At 42.0% G+C, this 27,213-nt stretch overlaps 2 protein-coding genes across 2 annotated transcripts; both read right to left on the bottom strand.

Moving 5' to 3' along the window:
• Window positions 1-6,096: 6,096 nt before the first annotated feature.
• On the bottom strand, window positions 6,097-7,505 carry LOC311127784 (14 kDa phosphohistidine phosphatase-like). The gene is made up of 3 exons (XM_084159664.1): window positions 7,213-7,505; window positions 6,737-6,864; window positions 6,097-6,518 (listed from the first exon to the last, which is right to left on the bottom strand). The coding sequence occupies exons 1-3, from the start codon at window positions 7,376-7,378 to the stop codon at window positions 6,426-6,428; spliced, it is 387 nt and encodes a 128-aa protein (XP_084015790.1). The 5' UTR covers window positions 7,379-7,505; the 3' UTR covers window positions 6,097-6,425.
• A 24-nt stretch (window positions 7,506-7,529) lies between these two features.
• LOC311128390 (ectonucleoside triphosphate diphosphohydrolase 2-like) lies at window positions 7,530-27,209 on the bottom strand. The gene is made up of 9 exons (XM_084160509.1): window positions 26,850-27,209; window positions 14,261-14,378; window positions 13,423-13,573; window positions 12,939-13,098; window positions 11,157-11,384; window positions 10,449-10,721; window positions 9,569-9,688; window positions 9,122-9,256; window positions 7,530-8,479 (listed from the first exon to the last, which is right to left on the bottom strand). The coding sequence occupies exons 1-9, from the start codon at window positions 26,964-26,966 to the stop codon at window positions 8,264-8,266; spliced, it is 1,518 nt and encodes a 505-aa protein (XP_084016635.1). The 5' UTR covers window positions 26,967-27,209; the 3' UTR covers window positions 7,530-8,263.
• Between the last annotated feature and the right edge of the window lie 4 nt (window positions 27,210-27,213).

Raw genomic sequence — 27,213 nt, 5'->3', positions numbered from 1 at the left:
GCATGGAGCCCCAGGCCGAGGGAAATTGACAGTTATTTTGTGTTTCTTCCATTTGCGAATAATCGCACCAACTGTTGTCACCTTCTCACCAAGCTGCTTGCCGATGGTCTTGTAGCCCATTCCAGCCTTGTTTAGGTCTACAATCTTGTCCCTGTCATCCTTGGAGAGCTCTTTGGTCTTGGCCATGGTGGAGAGTTTGGAATCTGACTGATTGATTGCTTCTGTGGACAGGTGTCTTTTATACAGGTAACAAGCTGAGATTAGGAGCACTCCCTTTAAGAGTGTACTCCTAATCTCGTTACCTGTATAAAAGACACCTGGGAGCCAGAAATCTTTCTGATTGAGAGGGGGTCAAATACTTATTTCCCTCATTAAAATGCAAATCAATTTATAACATTTTTGACATGCGTTTTTCTGGATTTATTTGTTGTTATTCTGTCTCTCACTGTTCAAATAAACCTACCATTAAAATTATACACTGATCATTTCTTTGTCAGTGGGCAAACGTACAAAATCAGCAGGGGATCAAATACTTTGTTCCCTCACTGTACCCCTTAGCCAAATAATAATAATATGCCATTTAGCAGACGCTTTTATCCAAAGCGACTTACAGTCATGCGTGCATACATGTTTAGGTATGGGTGGTCCTGGGGATCGAACACACTACCCTGGCGTTACAAGCGCCATGCTCTACCAATTGAGCTACAGAGGATATGGCATATAGAAGCAAACCGGATGGACATCATTAAAATGATCAGAGAGGTTGAGGGTAGAGGAAGTTCAGGAGTAAAAACAAACAAAATTGAATTATTGTAAAATTGACTGTGTCCATAAAATGTATATAGTATGTACAGTTGAAGTCGGAAGTTTACATACACCTTAGCCAAATACATTTAAACTCAGTTTTTCACAATTCCTGACATTTAATCCTAGTAAAAATTCCCTGTCTTAGGTCAATTAGGATCACCACTTTATTTTAAGAATGTGAAATGTCAGAATAATAGTAGAGAGAATGATTTATTTCAGCTTTTATTTCTTTCATCACATTCCCAGTGGGTGAGAAGTTTACATACACTCAATTAGTATTTGGTAACATTGCCTTTAAATTGTTTAACTTGGTTAAATGTTTCGGGTAGCCTTCCACAAGCTTCCCACAATAAGTTGGGTACATTTTGGCCCATTCCTCCTGACAGAGCTGGTGTAACTGAGTCAGGTTTGTAGGCCTCCTTGCTCGCACACGCTTTTTCAGTTCTGCCCACAAATGTTGTGATGGCCACTCCAATACCTTGACTTTGTTGTCCTTAAGACATTTTGCCACAACTTTGGGAGTATGCTTGGGGTCATTGTCCTTTTAGAAGACCCATTTGCGACCAAGCTTTAACTTCCTGACTGATGTCTTGAGATATCTCCACATAATTTTCCTTCCTCATGATGCCATCTATTTTGTGAAGTGCACCAGTCCCTCCTGCAGCAAAGCACCCCCACAGCATGATGCTGCCACCCCCGTGCTTCACGGTTGGGATGGTGTTCTTCGGCTGGTAAGTCCCCCTTTTTCTTCCAAACATAACGATGGTCATTATGGCCAAACAGTTCTATTTTTGTTTTATCGGACCAGAGGACATTTCTCAAAAAATTACGATCATTGTCTCCATGTGCAGTTGCAAACCGTAGTCTGGCTTTTTTTATGGCGGTTTTGGAGCAGTGGCTTCTTCCTTGCTAAGCGGCCTTTCAGGTTATGTCGATATAGGACTCGTTTTACTTTGGATATAGATACTTTTGTACCTGTTTCCTCCAGCATCTTCACAAGGTCCTTTGCTGTTGTTCTGAGATTGATTTGCACTTTTCACACCAAGTACGTTCAACTCTAGGAGACAGAATGCGTCTCCTTCCTGAACAGTATGACGGCTGCGTGGTCCCATGGTGTTTATACTTGCGTACTATTGTTTGTACAGATGAACGTGGTACCTTCATGCATTTTGAAATTGCTCCCAAGGATGAACCATACTTGTGGAGGTCTACAAATTTTTTTTCTGAGGTCTTGGCTGATTTCTTTTGATTTTCCCATGATGTCAAGCAAAGAGGCACTGAGTTTGAAGGTAGGCCTTGAAATACATTCACAGGTACACCTCCAATTGACTCAAATGATGTCAATTAGCCTATCAGAAGCTTCTAAAGCCATGACATCATTTTCTGGAATTTTCCAAGCTGTTTAAAGGCACAGTCAACTTAGTGTATGTAAACTTTTGACCAACTGGAATTGTGATACAGTGAATAAGTGAAATAATCTGTCTGTAAACAATTGTTGGAAAAATGATTTGTGTCACGCACAAAGTAGATGTCCTAACCGACTTGCCAAAACTATAGTTTGTTAACAAGAAATGTGTGGAGTGGTTGAAAAACAAGTTTTAATGACTCCAACCTAAGTGTATGTAAACTTCCGACTTCAACTGTACTTCTTCCTAAATGTCGTCCTATACTTGTTGGTGTGTGTTATCGGCCTCCTAAGCAGAATAATGTCTATGATTTACTTGAATTGAATTGCTGTGATCACATTCTATTTGCTGATAGGGAAAGTATTCTGCTTGGCGATTTTAATACAAATCACCCAAGAAAAGTACACTAGTAAATGCCCTGTATAACTTTAATCAGTTATTTGGATTGTTGAGCCAACCCGGGTGTGTATTGACAGTAAATCAACTTTGGATTTGATTATTGTATCAGACCAAGAGAACTTCTGTCAGTCAGGAGTCTTAAATATTGGTTTTAGTGATCATATGGTAACCTGTAAGGGTTGGTCCCAGGTGCGGTACAGGATAGACAGTAGGCAGAGATGGTGAAACAAGGATCTGGTCCCCAAACCAGGATACAAAATAACGGAGCAAATTGGTCTCCAAAAACAGGCTGACAGCAAACATACAAAATACTAACTATGACTGAAAACAACAATGAAACAGGGAGAACACTTCTCAAGTACCTGAACATCCATCTTGCGACCAGACACTGATTAGTACTGTTTGGCATCGAGAACTAGCAGAGAAAACAGAGCAAGGGAACACAGGGAAGTGAGGGCATAAATACACAGGTGAACAGGTAGTCACAGGTGACACCAATAAGATAATGATTAGTCCAGACTGTGAGTGAGGAGGTGCATAAGGTTGTCGGAGGATGACACCTAGTGGGTCGCTCCAGAACTGCGACCCCCTCCTGTAACAGTAACCTACTGAAACAATACTCAAAGGAACGTTTTGTTGAAGTACTTGGAATTTTGGATTGGTCTCATGTACTAAACTGTGATGATGTTGATCAAGCTTGGTATCTTTTTAAAGATCAGTTTCTGTCTGCACTCGACTCTCAGGCTCCGATGTAAACACATTTTAAAGGACATTGGCTCAAAAACTCCCCATAAGATAAAATCCTGTAGTATTGGCCTGGATATTGATGATGTTTTATGCTATGATCAGGCAAAGGTTCCATTTTTTACCACTATAGCCTCATCTCTGGTTAAGAAATTACCGACCTGCTCTGGACACTATGGCCAGTCTTTCATTACGAACTTTTACCATAGAAAAGGTATCACAAATTATTTATTTGAGCTGTGCATGGTAACAAAGGACAAAGTTTCCAATCTACTATGCTTAATGAGCACAAACAAAGCAACTGGGCTGGATAACCTTCCTGCAAGATTCATTAAGGATAGTGCTTGTGTCACTGCTAAAATGATAATGCATATTGTAAACCTTTCTATTAGTAGTGGTACATTTCCCAATGATCTCAAAACAGCCTGGTTGTTCTCGAACACAAACTTCTTTATGAACTCCAATCTGGCTTTAGAACAGCTCATTGCACTGATACTGCCTTATCCACCTTTTTGACTACATCAAGCAGGAAAGTGAGAAGGGGAACTACAGTGAGGGAAAAAAGTATTTGATCCCCTGCTGATTTTGTATGTTTGCTCACTGACAAAGACATGATCAGTCTATAATTTTAATGGTAGGTTTATTTGAACAGTGAGAGACAGAATAACAACAACAAAATCCAGAAAAATGCATGTCAATGAGGGAAAAAAGTATTTGACCCCTCTGCAAAACATGACTTAGTACTTGGTGGCAAAACCCTTGTTGGAAATCACAGAGGTCAGACGTTTCTTGTAGTTGGCCACCAGGATTGCACACATCTCAGGAGGGATTTTGTCCCACTCCTCTTTGCAGATCTTCTCCAAGTCATTAAGGTTTCGAGGCTGACGTTTGGCAACTCGAACCTTCAGCTCCCTCCACAGCTTTTCTATGGGATTAAGGTCTGGAGACTGGAAGAGCTCGATTTTGGTCTCATCTGACCACAACACTTTCACCCAGTTCTCCTCTGAATCATTCAGATGTTCATTGGCAAACTTCAGACGGGCCTGTATATGTGCTTTCTTGAGCAGGGGGACTTTGCAGGCGCTGCAGGATTTCAGTCCTTCACGTCGTAGTGTGTTACCAATTGTTTTCTTGGTGACTATGGTCCCAGCTGCCTTGAGATCATTGACAAGATCCTCCCGTGTAGTTCTGGGCTGATTCCTCACCGTTCTCATGATCATTGCAACTCCACGAGGTGAGATCTTGCATGGTGGATTAGGTTTTATCTGACCAACAGAACACAAGTATGTAATGTTGGTGATGTTCTGTCAGAGGCAAAATAAATATCCTGTGGAGTACAGCAGGGCCTCTCTTATTTATTATATATGTTTATGATATGCCAGATACAGTAAAGTGTAAACTCCTGCTTTATGCTGATGACTCAGCCATACTGGTATCAGGGAAGGATACAGTTTACATAGAGACACTGAGTAAGGAATTGCATTTTGTTAGAGATTGGTTGACTGACAAAAAATTGTCGCTACATTTGGGAAAAACTTAATTGATTTTGTTTGGAACAAAACGTAGATTGCTTAGGGCTGACAAGATAAAGGTCAACTGTGCAGGCAAAGAGATTTAATCTAAAACAAGTGTAACTTATTTTGGTGTGTCCCTAGATCAATCCCTTACTGGAGACCTGATTGCTGCTAAAATTACTTATAAAATGGCAAACAAATTGAAATTGTTATATAGTAACACTAGATATTTTAACAAAGTTAAGAAACTGCTTGTCTCAACCTTGATTCAGTGTCATTTTGATTATGCCTGCTCTGCTAGTGGGCTATCACAAAAAAATTGAAAAATAGTTAATGTTATCAGGTATATGCTGAATGTCCCCCCCTAGGACCCACATAGGGGTACAGGAGTTCTGGGAGGTGGGCTTGTTGCCTTTGGAGTCCAGAGTGGACCAACTTAAGCTTAATCATATGTTTGACATCTTAAATGATCGTGCCCCAGGTTATATGAAAAGCCACATTGATATGGTCCCGTATAGCTCAGTTGGTAGAGCATGACGCTTGCAACGCCAGGGTTGTGGGTTCGATTCCAACAGGGGGCCAGTATGAAAAAAAAATTATGCACTCACTAACTGTATGTCGCTCTGGATAAGAGCGTCTGCTAAATGACTAAAATGTAAATGTAAAATATAGTCTATAACTAACAGTTACAATACCAGAGCAGGTGTTATGTCTTGTAAAATCCCAAGAGTAAACAGTATTGCGAGGAGCACATTTTTCTATACAGGCATTTGTCTATGGAATAGCCTCCCCTTGGAGATCAAGCAAAGAAAAAGTAGAAATAGCTTTAAAAAGCAGGCAAAGGTTTTCATTTGGACAAGGTTGTCTGAGTAAGAGAAACCACTCCACTGCCCTTTGTGCCCCCTACTGCCAGTCAGGTGTATTTATTTGAATGATAGGTATGATGTGCAATGAACTGTTTTAATGTGAAATTAATATGGTTGATTTTTAAGGTTATGGAAAAGTGCAGTGAATAGTGCCACTTTCTAGGATGTCAATATAAATTAATGTACTTATGGTTGTTTGTAATTTTGTCTTGTCTTTTAAATATTATATGTTTTATTGTTTTTACCATCGAGGACCACTTTGAAACAAGCGTTTTAATTATTACTTTCAAGTGATATCCTCTGGGTTCACATTGTACATTTTGTTGAAGATGTCTGTTGCCCAAAATAAATTCAATAAGGCATATATGACCATTTATTAAATCAATGCAAACATTTATTCATTTTATGTTTAAACAAAAATATTTATGTTAAATAATATGTTTTCCATCTATTGTTTCACTGAAACAAAATAGAAAAGCAAGCACTGTTGTTCTGGCTATATTAGTCAGCAACTAGGTACTGTGTCAGTCTTAGTCCCAGTTTCAGCTTTGTACTGACAGGTTTGTCTTCAGATCTCACATAATGTGATGCCACTGAGGTTTTGCTGTGTTCTGTTGGCCCACACTTATTGACACAGGAAGGAGTTAGGCCTGAACCAAGACCAAGCACAGAGTTGGGTCCAGTGTAAGTCAGTATCCCTCATCAGCCCAGGTGATCTCGTATTTAGGGTAGCGCACCTTCAGTTTCTCTGTGGAAACAGCGTGATTTGCTTTACCAAAGCCCTGCAAAGAACAAGAAGGCATTGAGAGGGTAACTTGGCTGCTAGGAAATAACAAAACTTAAGAGATGCAATACCAGTCATACAATATTAGAAAAAGTATCAAAATGTTGGTATGTAATATGTGGATGAATTGTTATAGTCACAAATGTACTTGAAGACCCAATCAAAAGGCGTACATGAGTTCCACTGAAATAACAACACTATTCTGCATTCTCTTACCATGGAGTAGCCATAGATGTGGATCTTCTTTGACTGGCAGTCATGTTTAATCCTTCCTCCTCCAATACATTCACATTCCAGGTGCCCTCCTTTCTCAAGCTCCTCTGCTACCTTGTCATAGATATCCGCTGCAGTGACAAAAAAACAAAATCAGTACTGTATTCAAAGTTTCACAAGAAGTCTCTTGAAAATACTCTCAAAATACAACATATTTCAAAAGCACTGTGATGTGCAAAATAAACTAGTCAAATGGTTTAACTTTTTTGCTGTAGAGTGTGGGCAAACCAATACGGGCTGACTGACTTCTCTCGGGCATTTTTCAGTGACAACGGCCCCACCTACTGGTTCGTAAGCATCAGTACAGTATGAGTAGCTAGTAGGCTAAATAGAATTGGACAGTAACAACATGGACTTTAATCATACATCAGCTAGCCAACACTGAAAGACAAAAGCATGATCAATATTGGTCCTCTTACCATGATATTCGGCCCAGGCATATCCACGTACAATATCTACGCTCGAGTCGTCGCCATCTTCTTTAGTGTGTACTCGAATGAGAACGTATTTGAACACACCAGTCGGGTCAATTTCTGCCTCTGGAATGTTCGCTATGAGAGCAGCAGCCTTCGTTTGAGTACACATTTTTTCACGAAATGCAACGTAGTTAGCTATCTCGCACAGCTGATAATTCTTCAATTTGAAATAGTAGACAATTATTTATGTGATGATCAATGTGGACAGTTACGGTAAATGGTCCGTAGCAAACTTCCGGAAATAAAAAGGGGGATGGTATGATGGTACTTGTAGTTTTAGTGAGTTGTAGTCAATATGACGTATGGAAATCATGAATACAAACATACCTTCTGCAAAGACCACACGTACAAAACATAGTTTATTTTTTTTGTTATCAGAATACAAAATACAAAATTACATTTACGTCATTTAGCAGACGCTCTTATCCAGAGCGACTTACAGTTAGTGCATACATTATTTAATTTTTTCATACTGGCCCCCCTGTGGGAATCGAACCCACAACCCTGGCGTTGCAAACACCATGCTCTACCAACTGAGCTACCTCCCTGCCGGCCATTCCCTCCCCTACCCTGGACGACGCTGGGCCAATTGTGCGCCGCCCCATTGGTCTCCCGGTTGCGGCCGGCTACGACAGAGCCTGGATAAAATGAATATAAAGCACAAACAAATTAGACTTAAATGTTGGGTAACATGTTGTGAGAGGGATGTTGAACATTAATTATAGCCTACAATGCATACTTATACAAAAAAAACCTGTTTGTTAAAGAATAAATAAAAAAAGGATATAAAATGTGTTGACAGCTGGAGAAAACTCAATTGTTATATCTCAGTGTAAAGATGATCAACACTTTATACAACATTCTATCTTCTTCATGATACAGTTATCTACGCACTCTTGGGTCCAGGATTGCACCACCAGCACCCTTACAAAGAGTTTACCGTCTTTCCTCCAAAAAAGTGAAAGCAGGTCTCAATGGAAGTCCCTTATGATGATTAGCTGGCAGTGTCACTGCTTCCTTTCTTCTTCCCGCAGCAGGCTTGGAGGGAAACATACATCAGGGCGGTGGCGGGGAGGAGTACGAAGAGGAAGAGCAGAGCAGCCCAGGCTCCAGGTTTTAGGCCCTTCCTCAGGCCCACACTCTCCCCCGGCAGCAGACTGCTCTGACTGAGCATGTAGCCCAGGGCCCAGCCCACAGATGCATCCCCTGCCTGGTGACACCACAAACACACACCTCAGTCAGCCTGGGTACACTCAGAGCATTCTCTAGTTAAGGACATTCAGAGGTTAATGTTTCAATGGAGAGGCTGCAGTCTCAAAAATGGTGCTTGACAAACACTGATATCATAGAGTTTCTAAACCCAGAGACACAACATCGTGAGACATCCGGGGACTCTTGCAAAACAGACCAAGCAGACCAGGCTGGGGTCTGGGGGGTCTGGGGTTTGAGAACTTCTTCCTGAAGTTGTTAATCTAGGCACTACCGAGATTCGAGCCAATGTCTTAAGGAGTTGAATATTTTATTACTCCAACCTTGTGAAAGTGACAAACTGACACGTTTTCATGTTTGTCAAAAATAACTTTATATCGAAGGAGTGCCTTTGATTTGACGGCCTGCACATGCGCAGTTCGGCGGGAGACGACCGTTAGACCTGTTCCTACGCATTAGCTTAGCTAGCCAACATCGCCTACAAGTGTGATCAGGGATTTCTATTGTAGAAGCAGTTTCTGCCTATCTTCATACGTTAATGTCTTTGCTGATATGACTTTGTGTAATGTCAAGGATTATGCTGGTATCTGGAGCAAAAGAAGGAGATAGAGAAAAAAAACATATTCCCATCAAGCAAGCTCACCTTTTTCTGGAAGGAAATGTGGGGAAATGAGATCTCATCAAAGCCATAGCCTCTTGTGAAGAGCACTTTGGTGAACACAGAGGCAGCACAGAAGTCCTGCAGACGAGGCTCCTGATCTGGGGCCAGCACCAACAGCTGAAACAGGATATAAAAATGGGGATGACGTAGCCTTGAAATACATGAAACACATACAAAACCATCATCCATTGAGACACACATGCAAACAGAGACAGTTTCTCTCACATGCATGGATGCTCTCTTCCCTTCACACACAAATGTTCTCGCGCTCTCTCTCTCTCTCTCTCTCTCACACACACACACACACACACACACACACACACACACACACACACACACACACACACACACACACACACACACACACACACACACACACACACACACACACACACACACACACACACACACACACAAACGGCTACTGACCTCATTGATGCTCATGTTACAGACAGAATGGGCTGCCTCTTCCAGTTGGGCAGGGGTGGTGACAGGAATTCCTGTAGTAGTCTGTAGGAACTGGTGAATGTAGAAGAAGGCAGAGAACGCCTGATGGACAAATGGACAGAGAGAGAGAAAAAAAGATGAGATATGATTAGGGTCGGAGCTGGAGTTAGGGTTAGGGCTGGAGCTAGGGTTAAGGTTGGTGCTGGAGCTGGAGCTAGGGTTGGGTTTAAGGTTGGTGCTGGAGCTAGGTTTAAGGTTGGTGCTGGAGCTGGAGCTGGAGCTAGGGTTGGGGTTAAGGTTGATGCTGGAGCTAGGGTTAAGGTTAAGGTTGGTGCTGGAGCTGGAGCTGGAGCTAGGGTTGTGGTTAAGGTTGATGCTGGAGCTAGGGTTGGGGTCACAGGAGGTTGGTGTCACCTTAATTGGGGAGGACAGGCTCTTGGTAATGGCTGGAGTGGAATTGGTGGAATGGTTTCAAATACATCAAACACATGGTTTCCATTTGTTTGATGCCATTCCATTTACTCCGTTCCAGCTATTATTATGAGCTGTCTTCCCCTCAGCAGCCTCCACTGGTTGGGGTTAGGGTTGCTGCTGGAGCTGGAGCTGGAGCTAGGGTTGGGGCTGGAGCTAGGATTAGAGCTAGGGTTAGGTTTGTGGTTGATGCTAATATTAGGTTTATACCGGGATGTGGGCATGAAGCTAGGGTTGGGGTAAAGGTTAAGTTTGTGGTTGTGGTTGAGGCTAGGATAAGGGTTGAACCCAGATGTGGACATGAAGCTAGGGTTAGAGTTGTGGTTAGGGTTGTGATTGAGGCTAGTGTTAGGGTTGATTTAACCACTGTAAACTGTAAACTGTCTCTCACCATGAAGCTGCCGCTGACATTGGGCTGGAACACCTTGTCAAAGGAGCACTGGGAGAAGGGGCAGCTCTGGAAGGAGAAGATCTCAGTCATGTTGCCCAGGCAGTGATCATAGTCGCCAGTGCCCTTCACAGACAGGGTTGCCTGGGGATTGTAGCCATAGCTGGGTGTCTGGGCCACCGTGCAGGGAGAGTCAAACAATGTCCCCACCTTCATGGTGACGCTGTAGCCTGCAGGGAAGCACGGGTGGGCCACTGTCCCTGTGTAACCCTGAGCCTGAGAGAAAGAGAGAGAGAGGGTGAGGGAGAGGGATTGAGTGAGCGTGAGATACATTATTACAGTAACTTGACACATTCCTATAACAAGTAGAGAGCAAGCTACAGGCATGTAGTACTATGGTACTGAGTGCCAAGATCTATTGTTGGAATTAACGCCTGGGATGACTTTCAAATACATATGGTGAACTAAATCTGTGATAGAAAACAATGATATAAAAACAATCAGTGGGTGATATGTTAGTGAGTGGGTTTCCAATGATTAATAACAAAGTTTCTTTATTTCAATGGTCCTGATATACACTATGATATTATCTTGTAACAGGCACCAAGAGGTTTTCCTGAAAATGTGACATGACTGGGAAAGACTTCGGGCCCTTGCTGTACTGTATAAGGTTGTTCTTATGTTGTTGTGGCCAAATATAATGTTTCCTACCTTCACCAGGTGAGCCAGTAGGCGTTTGAGGACCTGGTCTCGTCCATAGCACAGGAAGCTGTGTGTGTACAAGGAGTAGTCATGGCCATACAGACGTAGCTTCATCCTGTCCCTCTCGTCCTCCACCTCAGCCTTGGTCACAAAGGTGATCTGGGTGGACGCCCCGCCAAAGTCCAGCGCCCCCACTGTCTGTCTGCCCGAGCTCAGCCAACGGCCCACAAAGCCATACTACAGTGGGCACACAGGGACAAACAAAGTAACAGGAGAGGTATGTGGGTAGTTTGTCTCCACAGCAGATGCAGTCCTCTATGTATGTTCTCTGTGTTGTAATAGCCACTAGAGGTCCTCAGGTAGCCATCTAGTCAGGCAGCCTTAGTGGAAATCTGTCATAATGGTAGCCATAATCTCTTGTTTTTCAATCTTCATATACATTTCCAAAGAATGCCTACAAAAGCTTGGAATCAAACTAACACAGGATACTTATGTTTTTAAGTGCTTATGGTTGCGTGCAAAGAAAATAATAAGCAGGGATCGATTACAACCACCATAGATAGCAATGTTAATGCAGAATCTGTATTTACAAACAACTGTTCACACTAGTTTGTTCCAAAACTTTTTTGCCCCGCAACCTCATTTTGATATAAAAATATGTGTGACCCCACCATGTAAAAAGAGTGATGTAATCAACGGCCAATGTTTCCTTATTTAATTGGGGCTATGACAGTCTATTACAAATTAGTCTGACAGTACTTCAATCTAAAGGAAGTATGGTTAGAAGTGACTGAAATGCATCAGAAAGGTATTTGGAAGTTCAGAAGATCATCAGTCAATAATTTTGTTGATCTTCTGTGTATAAAAGAACATCATTACTAACCAGGTTTCCATTCAACCTTTTTATGCCAGTAAAGTACATGTTGGATAAAAAATGTAATGACAGGCTTGATGGAAACAGAACATTCGTCGGTAAACTTTATATATGTGGACAAAACAAAAGGTGGGATCTTTTTGTGTCTGTAAAATGAATCATGCAAGAAATGTCGGTGGAAACTATTTTATGCGCAAATATTGATTTAATAACCATCATATCGAAGTAAATTTGGAGTCACACGATGACATGTGTGGTCCTCCCACTACGACTCGTCGGAAAAGCATGCAGTTTACTAGGCTACAGATTAAATAAGTTATGATGAACTTCACAGGGTGGTGAAAGTGCAAGGTGATGAGCTTGATGTTCCTTTCCAATAAATATAGAGGGTCTAATTCTGGTGACATGCTCATCAATGCTTGGCTGCAGTGATCACTACGTCATCACCCACAGCCTTTTATCCGCAACAAGTCAATTTGATGGAAACACATCTTTGGTGGGAAAATGCACATATTATTTACATGCAGATTTTTGAATATTCGCATGAAAATCTGTCGCCAATTGGATGGAAACCTAGCTAATGATTACGTTATTTTCCCCCCAATCTGATTTAGTGCCTGGTCTTGTCCACTCCGTTCTAAAGAGTCCTGCGTGGCTTGTGAGCATTCCTGAGTTTTATCTTTCAGTGATGGGGTACTAATAATGTTTTTGCTTAAACCATTCAAAAGATAGAGACACATTTATAGGAAGAAAACAGAAACCACTCAGTTTATGACAACTGCATCTAACGGCTATCAGAGGTTACTGACGTAACCCCGGTTCTATGAACCGAGAGCAATGTTTTTATTTTTATTTTAGTGTTTCTCTTGTGACCCCATTTTAAAATCAGGTGAAAGGTGAAAGTTGGGCCATAGTACCTTGATGAAGTTCTCCAAGAGATAGTTGACAGTGACCCAGCCATACGCTCCCTCGTCCTGGCCTCTTAAGATGGCTGCCCCCTGGTAGTTAAATGGATAGGACTGGATTTTATGACCCACTTCCTGTAAAACCTGGGCTGACTGGACAGGGCTGGAGATACTGTTGACAAAGGGAAATGTACTACTTCAGATATTGTAGATTCAGGATCAACATGGGGTATGAAATTAAAAACATTACTCAGCAAGACAATAATACCCTATCTACCAGAAAGATGCACATCTCTCAATCTTGTTGTTGACTCATTTCTTATTAGATATATCAGAACCACAACATGACTCACATTTTACCCTGCTATAACACAAATAGAAGGAGAAATGTCCATATTTGCATGGGTTAGAAACTCTTATTGTGCACAAGCCACATGCTTGTGCACTCACACTCGTTAACACACACACACATATACATAAACACACTATAACTCACTTGAGGAGCCTCATGCCGGCGGTGGCTCCAAGGTAGACAGGTGTGAGGTGGTGCCTGGCTCTGGGGATGTCCTGCATGGCCTGGTCCAGACAAGCCTGAAGGCTTCTCCCTGCCGCTCCTTGCTGTCCCACGTAGCTAGAGATTCCTCCACCTGCATGGCGGGAACATGATACATTACTGTATGTAATATGTAATACAGTCAGACCACACACTATCACAATTTTAATCATTACATCCACTTATTTGGTGGTCTAGTCATTGGAGCTTATGGGGCCTGGAGTCAGAAATAACTCCTGGTGTATTTGCAAATACTTCACATTAATGAAAGCAGCCAACAACTGTGATCTATACGAACACGCAAGTCATGTAGGCAGGACAGGACTGGAAAACCACACAGCACACTGAGTCACTGCAGAACTACTGACAGATCCACCGTTGCTAGGCATTCATGTTTTTCTGCTTCTTTATGTCTAGCCTTGTGTGACGAGTTACCAGAAAGGCGCGCACACAGCACACAATGGGAACAACTCTTTGCCAACTGGAGTGCCAAAAAAGTTCCACACCATAAAAAAAAAACCCAACAAAAGTATAATTGAGATTTTAAGGGTTAAGGCTTTGGGTAACACACTATTTTACAATCATTTTCGATATTGTATCTGCCTGCTATTTACAAAAACAATTGATGTAAATCTGTACTTTCTGGTGCTTACTTCAAATAATTGGTTACTAACAAACGGTAATAGTGCTTGTTTTAATAAGTCTCAAGTAATTTATATGTAAACACTAGGTAAATAGCAGACACACACCTGGAAGAATCCTTCCATTGGGACACTCTTACCCTTGGGATGGCATTCACTGTGCTGAGTGACCACACCCGTGCCATTCTGCTTGTCTGCCGGCCACTTGTAGATGTACATGGCTGTGTGGGAGGAGCCTGCGTCCAGGACTATCCCATACTTTAAACAGAGGGTTGGAGAGAACAGAGGAGAGGGAGGTTCAAGACAGAGGAACAAATATTGAGAAAAATTGCTGATTCAGAATAACGTCCAAGGAAAGACAACCTAATTGGGTCTACTCTACTCCAAACCATAAAAGGCTACAAATGATCAGGTGTTTGAAACCCATATATGCCAAGACATTTAATAGGGATAGAGGCATCTGGAAGACATTTAACTAGATTGACTATAAACGTCTTCTTTCAAATGGCGGCCTCTGGCTTTTATGACGTGTATACAGTGCCTTCGGAAAGTATTCAGACCCCTTGACTTTTTCCACATTATGTTACATTACAGCCTTATTATAAAATTGATTAAATAAATAAAAATCATCAATCTACACACAATACCCCACAATGACAAAGCGAAAACAGGTTTTTTAAAATCTTTGCACAAATAAAAAACAGAAATACCTTATTTACATAAGTATTCAGACCCTTTGTTATGAGACTCGAAATTGAGTTCAGGTGCATCCTGTTTCCATTGATCATCCATGAGATGTTTCTACAACTTGATTGGAGTCCACCTGTGGTAAATTCAATTGATTGGACATGATTTGGAAAGGCACACACCTGTCTATATAAGGTCCAACAGTTGACAGTGCAGGTCAGAGCACAGATCTGGGGAAGGGTGGTCCTCTGTAGCTCAGCTGGTAGAGCACGGCGCTTGTAACGCCAAGGTAGTGGGTTCGATCCCCGGGACCACCCATACAAAAAAAAATTATGCACGCATGACTGTAAGTCGCTTTGGATAAAAGCGTCTGCTAAATGGCATATTATTATTATTATTACCAAACATTTCTGCAGCATTGAAGGTCCCCAAGAACACAGTGGCCTCCATCATTCTTAAATGGAAGAAGTTTGGAACCCCCAAGACTCTTCCTAGAGCTGGCCACTGTGTTCCTGGGGACCAGACTGAGAAATCGGGGGAGAAGGGCCTTGGTCAGGGAGGTGACCAAGAACCCAATGGTCACTCTGACAGAGCTCTAGTGTTCCTCTGTGGAGATGGGATAATCTTTCAGAAGGACAACCATCTCTGCAGCACTCCACCAATCAGGCCTTTATGGTAGAGTGGCCAGACGGAAGCCACTCCTCAGTAAAAGGCACATGACAGCCCGCTTGGAGTTTGCCAAAAGGCACCTTAAGACTCTCAGACAATGAGAAACAAGATTCTCTGGTCTGATGAAACCAAGATTGAACTCTTTGACCTGAATGCCAAGCATCACGTCTGGAGGAAACCTGGCACCATCCCTAGGGTGAAGCATGGTGGTGGCAGCATCATGCTGTGGGGATGTTTTTCAGTGGCAGGGACTGGGAGACTAGTCAGGATTGAGGGAAAGATGAACGGAGCAAAGTACAGAGAGATCCTTGATGAAAACCTGCTCCAGAGTGCTCAGGACCTCAGACTGGGGCGAAGGTTCACCTTCCAACAGGACAACGACCCTAAGCACACAGCCAAGACAACGCAGGAGTGGCTTCAGGACAAGTCTCTGAATGTCCTTGAGTGGCCCAGCCAGCGCCCGGACTTGAACCCGATCAAACATCTCTGGAGAGACCTGAAAATAGCTGTGCAGCGACGCTCACCATCCAACCTGATAGAGCTTGAGAGGATCTGCAGAGAAGAATGGGAGAAACTCCCCAAATACAGGTGTGCCAAGCTTGTAGTGTCATACCCAAGAAGACGAGGCTGTAATCGCTGCCAAAGATGCTTCAACAATGTACTGAGTAAAGGGTCTGAATAGATATGTAAATGTATATTTCAGTTTTTTATTTTGAATAAATATGCAAACATTTCTAAAAACCTGTTTTTGCTTTGTCATTATGGGGTATTGTGTGTAGATTGATGAGGGGGAAAAACAATTTAATGGATTTTAGAAAAAGGCTGTAACGTAACAAAATGTGGAAAAAGTCAAGGGGTCTGAATAGTTTCCGAATGCACTGTATATTTTGGCAGCAAGAATGTTGCTTACATGTTTACTTCAAGGTAAGATAGATGGAATGTTGTGGAGGAAGTGAGAGAGGATTAGGGAATTAATCAGGAGAAGCAAGAGGCCGGGTCTGAGAACAACCCATGTTTGCAGATCATGAAGGAACTGTTTGGAGTGTGTAAACTCCAATCCTGATTGCGCTATGAATCATCAACTCTAAACATCCTCTTTTGGACAACATAGTTCAATTTTAATTGCTCTCTTTTTCTGACAAGGCTGTTGAAACTTGTTTATTTCGCTGACTGTGTTTGGCGTCTGACTGGTTTATGATATGTGTTTAATGCTGCATGACTATTTTGGCCGTAATATAAAGTGGCCTCATGCAGGATGTTGGCTCAAGGTTAATAACAGAAGATAACATCTTAGCAAGTTATTGTTGCCTTTCTCATTTGAACATTTACACACAATCCATCATGTTTAGAGTTGATGATTCATAGCACAATTAAGATTGGAGCTTACACACTCCAAACAGTTCCTTCATGATCTGCAAACATGGGTTGTTCTCAGACCAGACAAACATGGATTGTTCTCAGACCAGACAAACATGGGTTGTTCTCAGACCAGACAAACATGGGTGGTTTTCAGACCAGAAGCCTCCTGTTTTTGTGACAGCGTGCACACACACACACACACAATGCCTACCCATATGGCTAGAATCATTTAACTTAATCTACATTCTTTCGACTTCAATCCCCCCTTCAATCAATCTTTCCCTTCTGCTGTCTTTGTATGCTTTGCCTCATGCTAAATGTGTATGTGTGTTTACATGGTAATATACAGTCATTTCCATAATTATTGGCACCCTTGACAAAGCCGAACAAAAAATACTGTATAAAATAAGAAATACAAATACTGAGCTACAGTGAGGTCCAAAGGTAGTAACAGATTATTATTTTTTGGCTCTGTACTCCGGCACGTTGAGGACGAGGTTCAAGTGCAGACTGACAGCTTTAATTTGAGGGTATTTTCGTCAATATCGGGTGAACTGTTTAGAAATCACAGCACTTTTTGTACATAGTAGGGAACCAAAAGTATTTGGACACATTCACTTATATGTGTATTAAAGTAGTCAAAAGTTTAGTATTTGGTCCCATATTCCTAGCACCCAATGACTACATCAAGCTTGTGACTCTACAAACTTGTTGAAAGCATTTGCAGTTTATTTTGGTTGTGTATCAGATTATTTTGTGCCCAATAGAAATGAATGGAAAATAATGTATTGCGTAATTTTGGAGTCACTTTTATTGTAAATAAGAATATAATATTTCTAAACACTATTTCTATGTCATCCAACAATAATAAACGCCTGGAGTTTGCTAAACATCATTGGCACTTGGATTGGAACTGTTGCTATGGTCAGATTACATGAAAATAGAGCTCTTTGGCCACACACACCAGCGGTAGGTTTTGCGTCGAAAGAAAGAATGATATGCAGAAAAGAAACCCATACCTACTGTAAAATATGGTGGTGGATCTTTGATGTTATAGACGGGTTAGCTGACAAATGGTTCAGCTAGTTTTATCTTGTTCTTGATACCATGTTTTGTTTTGAGGTGTTTTGACTAATGTCATGTTAATGCTAATATGGATAAAATTCACTAGCTAGCTAACCAACAACTGTAACTATGTATTTGAGAGACAACGAGTGCTCATTGTGCAAATGTACAGTTGAAGTCGGAAGTTTACATACACACCTTAGCCAAATACATTTAAACTCAGTTTTTCACAATTCCTGACATTTAATCCTAGTAAAAATTCCCTCTTTTAGGTCAGTTAGGATCACCACTTTATTTTAAGAATGTGAAATGTCAGAATAATAGTAAAGATAATGATTTATTTCATCACATTCCCAGTGGGTCAGAAGTTTACATACACTCAATTAGTATTTGGTAGCATTGCCTTTAAATTGTTTAACTTGGGTCAAACCTTTCGGGTAGCCTTCCACAAGCTTCCCACAATAAGTTGGGTGAATTTTGGCCCATTCCTCCTGACAGAGCTGGTGTAACTGAGTCAGGTTTGTAGGCCTCCTTGCTCGCACACGCTTTTTTAGTTCTGCCCACACATTTTCTATAGGATTGAGGTCAGGGCTTTGTGATGGCCACTCCAATACCTTGACTTTTTTGTCCTTAAGCCATTTTGCCGCAACTTTGGAAATATGCTTGGGGTCATTGTCCATTTGGAAGATCCATTTGCGACCAAGCTTTAACTTCCTGACTGATGTCTTGAGATGTTGCTTCAATATATCCACATAATTTTCCTTCCTCATGATGCCATCTATTTTGCACCAGTCCCTCCTGCAGCAAAGCACCCCCACAGCATGATGCTGCCACCCCCATGCTTCACGGTTGGGATGGTGTTCTTCGGCTTGCAAGCAACCCCCTTTTTCCTCCAAACATAACAATGGTCATTATGGCCAAACAGTTCTATTTTTGTTTTATCAGACCAGAGGACATTTCTCCAAAAAGTACGATCTTTATCCCCATGTGCAGTTGCAAACTGTAGTCTAGCTTTTTTATACCGGTTTTGGAGCAGTGGCTTCTTCCTTTCTGAGCGGCCTTTCAGGTTATGTCGATATAGGACTTGTTTTACTGTGGATATAGATACTTGTTTCCTCCAAGCATCTTCACAAGGTCCTTTGCTGTTGTTCTGGGATTGATTTGCACTTTTCGCACCAAAGTACGTTAATGTCTAGGAGACAGAACGCGTCTCCTTCCTGAGCGCTATGATGGCTGCGCTGTCCCATTGTGTTTATACTAGCGTACTATTGTTTGTACAGATGAACGTGGTTCCTTCAGGCATTTGGAAATAGCTCCCAAGGATGAACCAGACTTGTGGAGGTCTACAATTGTTTTTCTGAGGTCTTGGCTGATTTCTTTTGATTTTCCCATGATGTCAAGCAAAGAGGCACTGAGGTCGAAGGTAGTCCTTGAAATACATCCACAGGTACACCTCCAATTGACTCAAATGATGTCAATTAGCCTATCAGAAGCTTCTAAAGCCATGACATCATTTTCTGGAATTTTCCAAGCTGTTTAAAGGCAGTCAACTTAGTGTATGTAAACTTCTGACCCACTGGAATTGTGATACAGTGAATTATACAGTGGGGGAAAAAAGTATTTAGTCAGCCACCAATTGTGCAAGTTCTCCCACTTAAAAAGATGAGAGAGGCCTGTAATTTTCATCATACAGTGGGGGAAAAAAGTATTTAGTCAGCCACCAATTGTGCAAGTTCTCCCACTTAAAAAGATGAGAGAGGCCTGTAATTTTCATCATAGGTACACGTCAACTATGACAGACAAAATGAGAAGAAAAAAATCCAGAAAACCACATTGTAGGATAGTACAATTACACACAATGTATTTGCAGCCACGCACGGCTGTCTTGCCGCAAGAATACAGGCTACTGCACCGCTTTACAAACATGGACAATTCATAACCGGCTCGAGAAATTGCAAGTTATTACAACGCTACACAGCTACATGCACAATACCCATCAATCCAATGCAAAACAGTTGCTAATTACCGTAATAACACTTCTTCATGCCAATACAAAGCAAACAATAATGTACAATGCACTACCATGACTTATCGGTAAAATGCAGCTTGGACGCAGCTACCAAACTGTCTTCCCACAAGAGTGCCATACTACGCTGCGTATGATAACAGATAAATTAGTATAAAATAGCAACGAGTTGTTTATGGCAACACTATAGCTACATCGTTACTCAACCATTGGTCAAGGTCTGCCCACCCTCATCAATGTAATGCAAAGCACCTCTTCTACATTATAAAACAACATTAAAAACAATCAGATTATATTATAAACCAATCACGTCTACGCCTATTTCTGACGTTTGCCACGCATTTCCAAAAGCTACCAAATAACAAAATAATACAAGCCCAGCCAGGATGCCTGTTCTTACCCAGATTCAAAAGAGTTGCAGCCGCCTTGATGCTGTGTTGAACCTCCTCAGCAGTCTCTCGTTCCACTCAAATGCCAGTTGAATCAGCTGCGCTTTCCTCCTGTGCAACCTGCTCCATCTGTGCTCACTGAATACATTTTTCAATGTTGAAAAAGAGTTCTCGCAAATTGCAGTGGATGCTACAAATGCTAATCCCAGCTTCAATGCCATCATCACAGTAGACATTGCTGTTAGAGGCCCAGAGTATCTATTCAAAATGCTCTGCGTTGCCCATTTTTCTCCTCCAGATCGGGCGATTTCAGTCTGTAGAAACTGGCATGCGACAGTAAACTCAGTTTCCACAAAATCTCCTGAGATTAAGTCCAGCAGTGGTTTCACTTTTTCCACATCCATAAAGGTTTCATTCTCTGGATGCAAGGCACACAGGGCCTCATCAAGTTGGCTGTTTCGTTCATTAAATCTTTCTGACATTTCTCCCAGTACAGCATCCAGAGTGCTGAAAAACAGTATTTTGCACTCCCTCTCATTATCCTCTTCTTGCTGGCTCATTGTTGTTTCGACCACATATTCTTTCAGATTGCAACTCACTACTCTGCGTTTTCTTGGAGCGGGGGTGTCCATGCGCTTGTATTTCACCCATAACTCATCAAACTGCATCTGCCTTGCAGGAATATTCCAGTCACTCTCTGCTTTTGAACCACACGCTACAAAATGGGTGTTTTATACCCTCATACTATCAGCTACCTACCTAACTGTTAACATTAGCTACATTTTCTCGTAGTACTTAACTTTGAAAGTAAACCTAAACGGTCAAATTGACCCGCCCTTCTACTGTGAAGTTTTTTTTCAACCGGTAAAATGTGTATGACGTTTGTATGATGCGTGCAAGGGAGTTGCATGAATGAAGCATACACAACAAATAGGTTGGGCATGACGGAGGGGGCAGATTGTGGAACAGAATAGGGATACAAAACTGAGGGGGCACAATATTCCAACTAAGGGGGCATTGCCCCCTTTTGCACCCTCGTGGCGCCAGGCCTGCCTCCCACTACGACTCGGGAAACCATGCAGTTTATTAGGCTACAGATGAAATAAATGATGAACTTCACAGGGTGGTGAAAGTGCATGGTGATGAGCTTGATGCTGCTTTCCAATAAATATCGAGGGTCATATTCAGGTGACGATCCATGCTTGACTGCCATTTGACAAGTAAAAATATTCTCGCTCTTATCCATAATAATCTCATCATGTTGTCTAGCCTACCTGCACAGTTTATCTGCGAACTGTTTGGCTAGAGTGCACGTGCCAAGACCAGAGCAGGCACATTTGCTATTTAAAATGCGATGGAAGCACATTGAACTTTAGATGTTTTATTCGGTAATGTCATCACGCACTGATTTTTATCTGCAACAAGTCCGTTTGGTGGAAACCCACCACTGGTGGGAATATGTGCATATTTTCTAATATTCTCATGAAAATCTGTCGCCAATTGGATGGAAACCTAGCTAATGAGAGGTAAGAGGGAGAAAAGGAAGAAAAGTCCTCCAAAAACAGAACAAAATGGATATGCACCAAAAAGAAACATAATGGATATGCACCACTGACAAAATATGCAGTAGTAGTCATTCCCAGGGTTCTAGGGTGTGATCAGACAGAACATCTGCAGGCCAGTCCTCCACAAAGAGCTGCTTTCCACTTTTTTTGTTTTGTTATTGTTGAAACACAATGTATGGTATTCATACAACTTGAAGGGTATTCATAAGATTTATATGAGGATCAGTAGATGTTTGATTCATATGCTTTACATAAACAGACTGTCAATAACACATGTAAGAAGTAGTAGTTATCATATTTTATGGTTCAAGCTACATTCAACTACTCTTCTCTTTGAGGTTTTTGAATTCACCCAAACATACAGGGGGTTTAGCCATTGACAATGTCTATTCAAGCGAGCGGATGAGCCTTTCTACATAGCACAAAGACCCAGGCATGCATGAGGGTATGGGACTGTTGGACCTGGACTACAAACACCACACCAGACCACACACAGGTGTAGATGAGCTTTAATATTGCAGATAGATTGTAACTTCCATCAATGAAATTGTCTGCATCACCTCCAATCCCCAATATGTTTTTTTTTTTCTCTCGCAAATATATATATATATATACACACATACATATATACATACATACATATATACAGTGGGGAGAACAAGTATTTGATACACTGCCGATTTTGCAGGTTTTCCTACTTACAAAGCATGTAGAGGTCTGTCATTTTTATCATAGGTACACTTCAACTGTGAGAGACGGAATCTAAAACAAAAATCCAGAAAATCACATTGTATGATTTTTAAGTAATTCATTTGCATTTTATTGCATGACATAAGTATTTGATCACCTACCAACCAGTACAAATTCCGGCTCTCACAGACCTGTTAGTTTTTCTTTAAGAAGCCCTCCTGTTCTCCACTCATTACCTGTATTAACTGCACCTGTTTGAACTCGTTACCTGTATAAAAGACACCTGTCCACACACTCAATCAAACAGACTCCAACCTCTCCACAATGGCCAAGACCAGAGAGCTGTGTAAGGACATCAGGGATAAACTTGTAGACCTGCACAAGGCTGGGATGGGCTACATGACAATAGGCAAGCAGCTTGGTGAGAAGGCAACAACTGTTGGCACAATTATTAGAAAATGGAAGAAGTTCAAGATGACGGTCAATCACCCTCGGTCTGGGGCTCCATGCAAGATCTCACCTCGTGGGGCATCAATGATCATGAGGAAGGTGAGGGATCAGCCCAGAACTACACGGCAGGACCTGGTCCATGACCTGAAGAGAGCTGGGACCACAGTCTCAAAGAAAACCATTAGTAACACACTACGCCGTCATGGATTAAAATCCTGCAGCGCACGCAAGGTCCCCCTGCTCAAGCCAGCGCATGTCCAGGCCCGTCTGAAGTTTGCCAATGACCACCTGGATGATCCAGAGGAGGAATGGGAGAAGGTCATGTGGTCTGATGAGACAAAAATAGAGCTTTTTGGTCTAAACCACTCGCCGTGTTTGGAGGAAGAAGAAGGATGAGTACAACCCCAAGAACACCATCCCAACCGTGAAGCATGGAGGTGGAAACATCATTCTTTGGGGATGCTTTTCTGCAAAGGGGACAGGACGACTGCACCGTATTGAGGGGAGGATGGATGGGGCCATGTATCGCGAGATCTTGGGCAACAACCTCCTTCCCTCAGTAAGAGCATTGAAGATGGGTCGTGGCTGGGTCTTCCAGCATGACAACGACCCGAAACACACAGCCAGGGCAACTAAGGAGTGGCTCCGTAAGAAGCATCTCAAGGTCCTGGAGTGGCCTAGCCAGTCTCCAGACCTGAACCCAATAGAACATCTTTGGAGGGAGCTGAAATTCCGTATTGCCCAGCGACAGCCCCGAAACCTGAAGGATCTGGAGAAGGTCTGTATGGAGGAGTGGGCCAAAATCCCTGCTGCAGTGTGTGCAAACCTGGTCAAGACCTACAGGAAACGTATGATCTCTGTAATTGCAAACAAAGGTTTCTGTACGAAATATTAAGTTCTGCTTTTCTGATGTATCAAATACTTATGTTATGCAATAAAATGCAAATGATTTACTTAAAAATCATACAATGTGATTTTCTGGATTTTTGTTTTAGATTCCGTCTCTCACAGTTGAAGTGTACCTATGATAAAAATGACAGACCTCTACATGCTTTGTAAGTAGGAAAACCTGCAAAATCGGCAGTGTATCAAATACTTGTTCTCCCCACTGTATATAGCTATTTAAAAATATATATCTATTCAAATATCTTGCATATCTTAATTTCCATCATTATCAATTAATATGCGTAATAATGTTGGCAGTTCATGCGTAGGATTTTAACCTATAACCCGGATTGCCATTGTATTACATTGCATTTTTGACAAGCAATTATTATTTTAGCGAACAATTATTGTGGTTCATTCTATATTCTCCCTAACATCCTTACCCCCTTGCAACAGATGTGGGATAAACACACACATACTCTACACACTCAACCCCTTTCCTCCACAATCAACAATAAGATCAGATGCTCAACGGTTGTTACATCCCAGAGCCCAACTCAAGAAAGGACCTGATTTATGAATGCATATACAGTTACAGCTGTTTGAGAAAGCATGCAAGATTGAGCAAAAATTTACAACAATGTGAGATTTGATTAATCTATTTAATCTATGTCAAGTCCTAGGTGATGGAGATCAGATCCACCCTCTTCACCTGAGACACAAACACTCTGGTCCCCCGTTGTAACCATTTTCCACAAGCATCTCTGTGCAGTCAGACCTTTGATTATTTTGTGCCACCTGGGCCACAATAATAAGACCCCTCTCTGATTGTCCGAGTGTGACCCCCTCCCCATGGGTTACTGCAGCCAGTGTTGCCAGCACTGCCACTACCTGGGTGGGGGTACCCCACCGGAATCCCCACCAGCTTGGTACAAGGTCGTCAAGGTTGTCATTAGCAGCTTTGAGAATTTCCTTGTATATTATGCTCTCCCATCAGGGGGCTCTGGCTTTGTAGGACCAACCCTGCCAGGCAGAATCAGAAACTTGAGGGGGCGGTGCTGCTCAAGTAGGTCTCTGACCACATTTATTGACTACAATTGTGTTGTTAGTTTACATGCCATCAATGTGAAAAGCATTTAGAAGAAGTCCAGGCGACTGCTCCATGAGCAGTGAAGAGAGCACACACACAGACACACACACAGACACACGCATTTAGAAGAAGTCCAGGCGACTGCTCCATGAGCAGTGAAGAGAGCACACACACAGACACACACACAGACACACGCATTTAGAAGAAGTCCAGGCGACTGCTCCATGAGCAGTGAAGAGAGCACACACACAGACACACACACAGACAGACACACACACACTATTCTTTTGGAACTTTTGTGAGAGTAATGTTTACTGTTAATTTTGTATTGTTTATTTCACTTTTGTATATTATCTATTTCACTTTCTTTGGTAATGTAAACATATGTTTCCCATGCCAATAAAGCCCCTTGAATTGAGACAGAGAGGTGGGGGAGGGGGGAGTTCCAAGGACCCTGTCTGCAATGCAATGCAGGCGTCAAGAGAAGCCCCTCGCCAACAATGCCTCATGGATTTGATGCTCTCGAACACGGTCATTGTCAGCAGGTTGCATTGGACACCACAAAGTAGTATCACAGATAAAACAATGAGGCAGATATTTACAGGATGTATAAATGTGAAGCATACGGTTGGCGTTTCCACTCACTACCAAATATGGTGATGAGAGGATGCCGCGTGACCAGCAGTGGGAGAAGATGGATTTTGGCCGACATTCTGCTAATTTTCTAATCGATGAAACATTTCATCTCCGTACAGTTTTCTGTTTCCAAAACTAGAATATGTAACAAACAGAGTGGACTACGTTTTGTAGACTTTACCCGTTGCTAAAGTTTCTAAATATTGCGTTGTTTAGAAGGAGTGCAGGGCAAATTGAGTTATAATTTAGCACAAGCACACTTCACAGAGTAGGCATTCCCTAACGGAAATCTGCAAATAAATGCTAGATCGCGCAAATAGGATCTCACTAGCTCGTTCTTGGCACTGCCCAAATCCTTGCTTGTTCTGCCCACTATGATTCAATTGCTCCCATTGGAAACGACACGCTCTGGTCTATCTTGGATTAGTTATAAAAAATCTTTGGTAGTGTCACTAGGTTGTCAGCAACTCACACCCATGTTGGAACAGTTCTCAAGGTGAATGGTGCTTTCATGACAGCTGGGAACTCGGAAGAAACGAGATCAAATCACAACGTCAGTGATCTTCAGGTCGGAAAGTTAGAGCTCTATAAAGATGCCCGAGTTTCCAACTTAGTATTCCGAGTTAGATGACCGTTCAAAAAAAAAAATCCCAGTCAGATCTCGTTTTTTTGTTCCGAGTTCCCAGTTGTCCTGAATACACTGAAGTCACCAGTCGGAGATTTCCGAGTTCCCAGTTGTTTTGAACGCGGCAGAAGATAAGGCTATAATGACAATGTAACACAGACACACTAATGGCCAAATAGGTTTTAGTACTTTTCAGTGACTGTCCTCTCACAACTGGTGTATCTATTGGTTAGCAGCTAAGAAAGGTTGGCCATCAACCTTATTCAAGTGTTCTGAAGGAGCATTTTAAGCCTAAAATGGTAGGCTAACTGAATTGCTACACGTTTCTTGTATTATTTTACGTATCAGGTGGATAGACTTACTCAATTGTTGAATGCTTGTCGACATAATTGTCTTATCTTCAGTGTTGTAGTAGACGTATAAATTACCCTGTTCCATAAACTATGCAATTTATATTATGTATGCGTAGCAGTGGCGCGCGCGGACAGGACACCTCAGTCCACTCTTCCTTGCACTGTTGGCAATGTGTTAGTCTTACATTTCACGACCCCGCATAAAAGCTGCGAACACAGAAATAGCCCATAGAATCTTACCATAAATTCCGGAGGTTCGGTCAAGTCCTTGGTGGGAATAGTTAGAAGGAAAATGCCTACTATTCCAAACAGTAATAGCGCAACCGGGGTGTAAATATAACAGCGTCGATTGGCCATGTGCTGAAAATTGAGTTATTCTTCTTGCATATGAAATCCACAGTGCGCTGCCTGGCTTGGAAGTGAAGGCAAAAGAGAAGCGATAACAGCTTGAGTGAGGTAACTTCACAATGGGTTTGGCTTCATACAACTCACATAATTTGTCAGTCACTTCGGAATGACGCAATGACTTATTTCGTTCTCATCACAAAACCCCACAGATAGAACGTTTGTGGTCTCGTTTGCATTTGAATTTCGACCCTCACTT

The sequence above is a fragment of the Coregonus lavaretus genome (assembly GCF_964263955.1).
Source record: "Coregonus lavaretus genome assembly, chromosome: 4".
Lineage (NCBI taxonomy): Eukaryota > Metazoa > Chordata > Actinopteri > Salmoniformes > Salmonidae > Coregonus > Coregonus lavaretus.
This window is presented reverse-complemented; position numbering and strand designations above follow the sequence as displayed.

Coding starts and splice junctions, on each gene's coding strand:
- LOC311127784 (XM_084159664.1), bottom strand. CDS start 7,378: ATGTGTACTCAAACGAAGGCTGCTGCTCTCATAGCGAACATTCCAGAG. Junction 6,865..7,212: donor TGCCTGGGCCGAATATCATG/GTAAGAGGACCA, acceptor TTGTCACTGCAG/CGGATATCTATGACAAGGTA. Junction 6,519..6,736: donor ACATCTATGGCTACTCCATG/GTAAGAGAATGC, acceptor TGTTCTTTGCAG/GGCTTTGGTAAAGCAAATCA.
- LOC311128390 (XM_084160509.1), bottom strand. CDS start 26,966: ATGGCCAATCGACGCTGTTATATTTACACCCCGGTTGCGCTATTACTG. Junction 13,574..14,260: donor CAGTGAATGCCATCCCAAGG/GTAAGAGTGTCC, acceptor CCCGCCATGCAG/GTGGAGGAATCTCTAGCTAC. Junction 13,099..13,422: donor GCCGGCATGAGGCTCCTCAA/GTGAGTTATAGT, acceptor CTTTGTCAACAG/TATCTCCAGCCCTGTCCAGT.